The 9,191-nt window shown below is 38.1% G+C and overlaps 1 protein-coding gene across 1 annotated transcript; it reads right to left on the reverse strand.

Moving 5' to 3' along the window:
• Positions 1–3,050: 3,050 nt before the first annotated feature.
• LOC107666053 (potassium voltage-gated channel subfamily A member 10-like) lies at positions 3,051–4,733 on the reverse strand. Its single transcript, XM_016457143.1, has one exon. The coding sequence runs from the start codon at positions 4,731–4,733 to the stop codon at positions 3,051–3,053; it is 1,683 nt and encodes a 560-aa protein (XP_016312629.1).
• Positions 4,734–9,191: the final 4,458 nt, after the last annotated feature.

A 9,191-nucleotide genomic window follows, 5' to 3' on the forward strand; every position in this document is an offset into this window, starting at 1 on the left:
TGACCAACTTAAAATGCCTGCTGCATCTGCGTACTTTACATACACACAACATAGACCCGTGAGCTTTGAAACATTAATGCGTGCACACATACACAAACAAAATGGCCTTAAAGATTAATGTGCTCTCATTGTGGATCTTGCACTGTTTAGTCTCCGTCCCCGAACAACTCCACAGGTCGCGCCAACAAATCATGGTCGCTCTCTCACCTGTCTCAGTGACCTGAGATGAACTCTTTTACCTCTCTAATACTGTATTAAAACCTAATGAACCACACACCACCACCCTCTCAAATACTTAGAGTTGATATCATGATTTATGAATGATAATACTGCAAAACCACAGATGAGAAGAATTGCTTGTAATGACAGGTGGTCTTTTTCTGGGGAAAAAATAGTAAAGAAAATTGACCCAAGCTACATGTTAAATGTTGTTGTGCTGACCGCAATGGTTTTGGGTGGTGTTTTATTGGCTTAATAAGTTACATCATTCTATATATATTCATTGCAAAAGTGCAATGAATTAAAAACAGGAGCAAGTGTTTTCAGCGCAAATGTTTTCTGTCTTTAATGTTTTATTTTATGGATATTTTTTTGTATTTTTTTTTTACAATAAGCATATTTTATTTTGTGTTGAGTCGCCACATAATCATACAATGAGAATGTATGTGTCCTTGTCAAATCACACAAAGCTGGAGCCAATAAATTTTAATATATATTTAATAAAAGGCACTCAGAATATCATGAATAAAATATAGTGCTTGAACAATCAAAATATATCATACAGCCATAGCATACATTCATGAGATGCTAAATGCCATAATGACCACATAACACTGGCATTATCACCTTCATCGGTGGGATAATTGTAAAAAATCAGGATTTTTTGAAGGATTTTTTGAACAATAACTTTCAATACTACTATTGATATTACACCATACTATGACATAAAATGCATGCACAAGGGAATATACTTAAGATTTTTCCATTGACGCAATGGAGGGATGATTTAAATATTATTTTTCTACCTCTAGTCAAAGCATGGTCATTTTAACAAATTCTTTAATCTCAGTGTTTTCATGCATCTTTTTAAAATTTACAACAGCATGATAAAAAGCATTTTAAGATCTATATTGCAGTTATACATTAAGTGTCTGAAAAATGCAATGTTACCTGCTGGCATAAGTTCATTTTCAAGCTTATTGGAAAACTTATTTTAGCTTCCCTGAAAAGTGCTGTATTGCTTTGCTTTAGACAGTGCTGAAATGCTACAATCAAAATTTGCTTTGGAAACATTTGTTCTCTATATTTTTTTCTCAACTTTGCTTTTTACAAAAACATGCAAATGTGCAATATTTTTAATGCAAATAAAGCATGAAATATTCTCTTATAAAAGGGAATTCCTGCAGTAAAGAAACCTCAAGTTATGGAAACACAGATTTTTGTAAGCATAGTGAAATCACTGAAAAATTTAAAATGATGTCATGTGATGAGCATAACACATCTTACATGTGTGCCAGACATGTGACAGACATGTGTGCACTATTGCATGACAAAAACTTTGTGTAATTTCTTTCATATGCTTATGAATGTTTCTAATACGCTTGTAAGATAATGATTCTTCCTGTTCTGTTTATAAGATAAATCCACAAGAAACATCCTGATGTTGCAAACATTTACAAGTAAGTCGTTAGGCTAGATTAGATGATATATTTGCTGCAATCTTTTCCATCTTTTGCAGTGGCTGATCATTAATTGGTTTCACTATACAGTACATGCACTGTGTGATCATGCTCTTTGCCTTCATTGGCTTGTCAAGTCAGCATAAATGAGTGTGATACATGGAAAAATAACACTTATTACCTCCAGCAACAGAACCAACCCAAATTAAAGCTTTTTTATATGTGCTCAGTTTGACCGACAAGTATTGTTTTAAGTGGCTAACTGGTATAAATCCATGCTTAAATTCTTGTGCGTTTTCCAGCCATACATATCCATGTGCATAATGAGTAAGGCTGATAGTAGGCAAATGAACCCTGTAGGTAAAGAAGTGCGTGTATCCTACTAGCTATCGTCAATGCTTTTTATATACATTCGGTCAAACAAGAGACATGATGTAAAACTAATTGAATGAAATTGCCAAGCAAAGGTGTGTACCAAAACTTGAACTCACTCAGCATAGAAATACGAATAAAAAAATAAAAAATATCTCACCCTAAAGATAGAGTTCTAGAGTCTCATTCTGTGTGTTTGTTGACAAGAATAGAAACACCAGAAGAAAATGTGGAACAAGCAGCAAGCAGATGCTGCCACAGCACGGCGGGTCATCCAAATATAACATACTTGCATGCGTAGGATACTGTATTTAAATTCAAAACAGTCTTGATTATGTGTGACAACTACCAGGGCTGTTAGAGGAGACATTCAGTGACATTGAAAGATGGATAACAGTTTGGCATAAGCTTTTTCTCTCACAAGCAGCAGGGACAAAAGGTGATGTCAGTGCAAAACTCTAAAGGAACGACAACATCAGCAAAAGGTGGTGCTGGGTGGATGCTTAGAGTGCAGATTCATGATTCCTCGGCATTAATTTGAGGGACTCGGCAACACAGGCACTTAATCGTGATTAATTAAATGCTTGTTTTGACCTCAGTCAAACGCAGCCGTTTGCCTCACAAATGATGACATGAGAACTTTTTTTGTCTTCCGAGTTTCATATTCCTTTTTCAGTTCAGTGCATTTCAGTTTGTATTACTGTAAAGCCTTAAAGGGATGTTCCTTACAATATTTTTTGCTTCCTTTTAGTAGATAGTGCTTCTGAGGTTTTATAGTCATCCATCAAAGGTGTTTTTAGCAGCCTTTGGCTAAAACAGCGTCCTGTTTGAGGTCTACCTTTGAAACAGCACGTTCTGCAAAGGTACTGTTGGTATATGCATAGCATTAGGTACATATGTAGAACTCTTAATTAAGTAGTTATCAAACCATAAAACCGAGAGTTTCTAAGTGCATTGTTGTACAGTCATTATTGCTAGTCATGCGAAATATACCAATCCTTATGGAATGCCGTTTTTCCCCGTCTGCCAATTCCCATTGCTCTTGTCCAGCGAGTAATTGCTTTCATACTTCTCTTCAGAACTGCTTTTCTGATTTGCAGCAGCCTCAGCAGCAGCATCAATCATCTGTTTCGACGCCTGCTCCGTTTCACGATGGTAGAAGTAGTTGAAGTTGGAGACGATGACAGGAACAGGAAGTGCAATGGTCAGCACGCCAGCGATGGCACAGAGGATCCCAACCATCTTTCCCCCCAGAGTGATAGGGCACATGTCGCCGTAGCCGACCGTCGTCATTGTGACCACAGCCCACCAGAATCCTTCCGGGATGCTCACGAACTGAGTATCAGGTTCGTCAACCTCAGCAAAGTAAATGGCACTGGAGAAGAGGATGACGCCAATGAAGAGGAAGAAAATAAGCAAGCCCAGCTCCCTCATGCTGGCCTTCAGGGTTTGGCCTAGAATCTGGAGGCCCTTGGAATGGCGGGACAGCTTGAAAATCCTGAAGACGCGCACTAATCGGATGACACGTAGTGTGGCCAGAGACATGTTCTGGCTGGCGGTGGGGTCTTCATCGTGGGTGGCCATCAGTTCCGTTATGACGGTAATGAAGTAGGGCATAATGGACACAATGTCAATGACATTCATGATATTGCTGAAAAACTCGCTCTTGCTGGGGCACACTATGAAACGTACTCCAAGCTCAAAACAGAACCAAATGATGCAGATGGTCTCCACCACAAAGAAAGGGTCAGTAAAGACAGAGAGCATGGCCTTAGGATGAGGAGTAGGGGACAGAAGCGTGCCGTTGGCGTCACGGGTTAAGTTGACGAACGCAGGCATAAATTCACGCTCATCATGGAATTCCGGGAGCGTCTCCAGGCAGAAGATACAAATAGATATAGTGATGACAAAAACAGACACTAAGGCCACTGACCTGGCAGCACTGGAGCTCTCTGGGTACTCAAAGAGCAGCCAAAATTGACGGTGAAGCTCACTGGTTGGGAGTTGAGGCTCAGGGTCTTTGATGAAACCTTCATCCTCCCTGAACTGTTCCATGACCTCATGCCCCAGTCGATAGAACACTATCTCATCCGCAAACACATCCAATGGCACGTTCGCTGGCCTCCGAATCTTACCTCCGGACTGATAGAAATACAAGATTCCATCGAAGCTGGGGCGGTTGCGGTCAAAGAAATACTCGTTCCTCATGGGGTCAAAGTAGTCAATCCTCCTCATGGGGTCTCCCAGCAAGGTATCTGGGAACTGATTCAAAGTTTTAAGTGTTGTTTCGTACATCATCCCTGAGACATTGATAACCACTTTTTGTTCGCCCTCCTCGAATTTCTCCTTTTCAGCAAAGTAGTCCTCGGAACAATCCTTGGCTACTTTTCCTAGGAGAGCCTCATTGGGACTGCCCTCGCTGCTCATCAGAACCTTCCAGTTGGAGATCAGGCTGTTACAGCTTGATGTTCCTTTCTTGCTCAGTGTTGGTGGAGAGGCCAGCGAGTGCCTCGGCTGTCTTCCTCTCTGAGGTGAGTGTGTGGGTGAGTTTATGCCACGGGTCCCCTGGTTTGGTTCCGGGGCATCTGAGGTGGGTGAGTTTGGATATCCCGAGTCACTCGGGTCTCCCAGGTTGATTCCGATGTCGTCCAGGTTCTCAAAGTTGACTAGAGGAACCTCCATGGCCTCCCTCCCCTCCCTGGTGCTGAGATCAGGCTCCTAACCCAGGATGAAATGACAGATGGGCAACCAAAAGCACAGGCCAGCCAGCCAGCCCACTCTGCACCGCAAAGTGCGAAGAGATCAGAGAAGATTCAGGCTGGTTCTGCAGCAGAGAGCCGAATCTCAAGATACTGTCACCTGATCTGCAGATAAAAACAAAGGGAACAAAACAGTTGTGTTATTGCATGGAAGCTAAGGTTGCACCTTAGGCTAGGAAACAATTAAAGCAATATAAAGTCATATAAACTCTACCACAAGACAATGAAAAAGGAACAAACAGATTTTATGTTTAAGCTCAATTATTTTACTCAAAGAATAAAATGTAGGCCGACATGATGCCCACAATTGCAGTCCATTCAAAATTAAGCAAAATTAAGAGTGTCATTATTTATTTACCCTTTTGTTGTTTAAAACCGGTATGACCTCCTTTTCAAGGCTTTCAAAACTACTATTAAAATATAATGAAAGATGTGCTATATTCCAAGTCTTCTGACGCTGTATGATAGCTTTGTATAATGAACACACTGAAATTTAACAGTGAATCTTAATGCTCATCAGATCTGTCTAATGGTCTAAACAAACAAATCATCTAAACAAATCATTCAAACCTGTCTTGCTAGCTAAATCAGCCAATTCAATAAAAATATTTACCCAAAAGAACAATTCAACAGAGATGAGAATGAATCTAGCACCTCTACCGTCGTCTCTGCTTTTCTCATGAACTCATGTCATGGTTTTCAGTGAATAATACTTTAAACTAGTGACATTTTTGATAATTATTAAGGTATACAAGCTTGGCATGGTCAATATCCTGTAAGGATATACATTACAACTAACAGATTTCATTTAGTCTCTCCTTGAAAACTCCTTGAATGTGCCTAAACAAACATAAATAATGCATTCAATCTGAACATATTTTCCTGTCCTCTCTATCTACTGCCAAGTGTGCTTGAGAGCTGAGAACTGCACTTTATCATCATTTCTCCCTTATGGCCTCTTGTAGTGAGACGCACACATTTGAACTTACAGTGGGTACGGAAAGTATTCAGACCCCCTTAAATTTTTCACTCTTTGTTATATTGCAGCCATTTGCTAAAATCATTTAAGTTAATTTTTTTTCCTCATTAATGTATGTATTGTAGTACAAGCTGTACTCACACTGTTGCATTGCATATGGAATTAATAATGCTTAACAAAAGGGTTCAGAAATTGGTTGCAGACCCATTTAGCATGATTTTTGGGCGAGAGTCAGGAAATATTAAAAGATTAAATCCTCCAGAACCAAACACAAACTTAATGTTCCAGGTGTAATATAAGTTGAACTCGTTTTGACATCTGTGACAATCAATTCCCACAGATAGTAATTTTGACTCATTTTTAAATTTTTACAAACAAACAAAAATGTGTTTGTTTATTTATTATTATTAATATTATTATTATTTAACAAAAATCACAGATTAATTGAATTGTTTCCTAAATGTAGTATTTGAGCTTTAAAATTGGTTCAATCATCCTTTTATCTGTGGGACTATGCTCTACTAGGTAGATTAACGTTGGTTATCTGTTAAGGTTGTAATTTTACTTTAGGAGGAGTTTCAGGTAAGCAACACATTGTTACATCACTTCCTATTCTTTTATCCTTGCACACATCCTTCCACACATCTCTTGCACATCTCATACTCTGTTTACAAGCTTTACATATTCACAAAATATATTTTGGGTTATAATTTGCACAGATAATGTTAGTAAATAATTACACTAATCTTGTGCTATACTTATTTAGAAATTATTCTATTGCAATGCTCCATTAATTTCCATTTTAATTATGTTGTATTGTTCTCTCTTGCGCAGAGTAACAATTGACTGTTGCAGCCAAATAGTTCATTAGGCATGTCTGTGCAAATGGTGGGTGTTTTTTAGAATGTTAATGATTGTTATTTATAATTAATAAATTATAATAGAGCCCAAAAGTTTAATATAGAGCCCAACAGTTTAATTTATGCAAACATACTATGCTTAAGTTATTTAAACTAATTGGAAAAGAGTAATATTTTTTTGCAACAGTGCGCTATGGTACAATATTACGGGAAAAGTATTTTGAATTTGTACAATCTGATGGGTTAGTTGTTAGTTTCTGTATTAAGCAACAGCATCTGTGACAGTTTAAGACCGTTTAAGTTCTTTTAATATACACACTCAACACACTTTATTCCAAATCCAACTAAAGCAGCTTTTGGATTCCAGTGCCGTTCCTCTCGGGGGCAAAGGTGCAGGTCAAAGGTCCAGTTCGGGCCTCTTATCTACAGCATTCTATTTTCCAGAGAGTTTAATGGAGACAGGTAACCATAACCTGAACAGAGGATTTAAACAGCTACCCCTCGTACCACTTGACACCATAGAACCCACAGCCGCCAAAGAGAAAAGCTTCTGGTTCCATGACCGCTTGTGTGGCTGCACTGGAAGGTAACGCACACCTCTCACCTTCGCTCCGCGTTATATTCCATTGACCCTATTAGTATAGAGCAGGGCCTATCTTTTCCATTGTCAGAGGAGTATTGTTGGATGGGTGGGTTACACGGGCATTCTGTTTCATGTGGACACATTTTTACAGCACTGGCGAGATGGCCTTGTTTATATGGTAAGTGCTGGTGTTTAGTTTTTAAGGAAAAGTTGACCAGTGCCCAAGGAAGAATAATAGCATCGTACTGCTTAGATTGTTATATACCCAGCTGTACTGGCCATATACAGTATGATTCTGTACAATATTTGCATAACTTAAAGGGACAGTTTGATAGTTCACCCAAAAATAATTGATTCATCCTTATATTGTTCCAAACCTGGATGCATTTCTTCCTTCTGTGTAATACAATGAAGATATTTTGATTTATTCTAATGTTGTTTAGATTCCAACTTTCTTCAAAATATATTATTTTGTGTCCCACAGAAGAAAAAATAAAGGGTTTTGGCCAACTTGAAGTTGGACCAGATAAGCAGAGTTTCCATTTGTGTGAACTATCCCTTTACATATATTCTATTTAAAAAACAGCGTTTTACCAATTGTGACCCTGGTCCACAAAACCAGTCTTAAGTCGCTTGGGTATATTTGTAGCAATAGCCAAAAAACATTGTATGGGTCAAAATGATCGATTTTTCTTTTATGCCAAAAAATCATTAGGATATAAAGTAAAGATCATGTTCCATGAAGATATTTTGTAAACTTCATACCGTAAATATATCAAAACTTAATTTTTTGATTAGTAATATGCATTGCTAAGAACTTAATTTGGACAACTTTAAAGGCGATTTTCTCAATATTTTGATTTTTTTTTTTGCACCGTCAGATTCCAGCTATTCAAATAGTTGTATCTCGGCCAAATATTATCCTGTCATAACAAACCATACATCAATGGGAAGCTTATTTATTCAGCTTTCAGATGATGTATAAATCTCAATTTAAAAAAATTTGGGGTTTTGTGGTCAATGGTCACAATTCTGCATCTTACATGGTTCTGCTGCCTCTATTTTAAGTATAGTCTTCTCAGAAGACTTATGTTACACAATTGTAATACTTTGCACTGCCTTTGTTAACTGTATCCCATGCACTCTGCACCTTTTGTTTATTTATTATTTATTGAACTTCTTTATATTTATTTATTTCCTACATTATTCAACTGTAACTGCAACGACCTTGTGAAAGAATGGTCCAATGGCAGGATGGACGAAGGTTACAAGTGACAGAAGCTTCCATCCTTATCCTGCAGTGCTTCGTCTGGGGAAAATGCTGAAGATGTGAAAATGCACCACGGACAGAGATGACATCTATATCCCTCAGCTGTGTGTGTGTGTGTGTGTGTGTGTGTGTGTGCTCGCGTGTGTCTAGAAGATCGATCACCAACGTGTGGGAAAGTTTTCCCGCATGCATCACAGGTACAAAGCCATTGTTTTGTAACAAGCACCTCAGGGGCAGGATACTACCATGTGCACGTGTAAAGGCACATTATATAAGTTTTGTTCTGTATGTGCTAGATTGTGTGCATAATTCTGTGAAAATGCGGTTTCATATATCCGAATCAGCACAAATCATCCCTCTGGCTTGAATCGCAGAAATATTATTAGACAATATGCTATAGCTGTCTTAGTTTCCAAGTCTGATTGGTAGCAGCACAGAAAGTCTAACATATAAATGTTCAACTTAAAGTGACAGTTAACCCAAAAATGAAAACTCTGTCATCGCTTATTTACTCTCATGTCATTCCAAACCTGTATGGCTTTCTTTCTTCTGTGAAAAACAAAAGAAAATATTTTGAGAAATGTCTGTTTTTTTGTCCATACAATGGAAGTCAATGGTCACAAAAACATTCTTTAAAATATCTTTTATGTTCCACGAAAGAATAAGTCATGCAAGTTGTAAAGACATGA

The sequence above is a fragment of the Sinocyclocheilus anshuiensis genome, unplaced genomic scaffold (assembly GCF_001515605.1).
Source record: "Sinocyclocheilus anshuiensis isolate Anshui unplaced genomic scaffold, SAMN03320099.WGS_v1.1 scaffold447, whole genome shotgun sequence".
In the NCBI taxonomy this organism is placed as follows: Eukaryota; Metazoa; Chordata; class Actinopteri; order Cypriniformes; family Cyprinidae; genus Sinocyclocheilus; species Sinocyclocheilus anshuiensis.

Bases quoted from the DNA above. Each gene is read 5' to 3' on its own strand.
- LOC107666053 (XM_016457143.1), bottom strand. From the start codon at position 4,733: ATGGAGGTTCCTCTAGTCAACTTTGAGAACCTGGACGACATCGGAATC.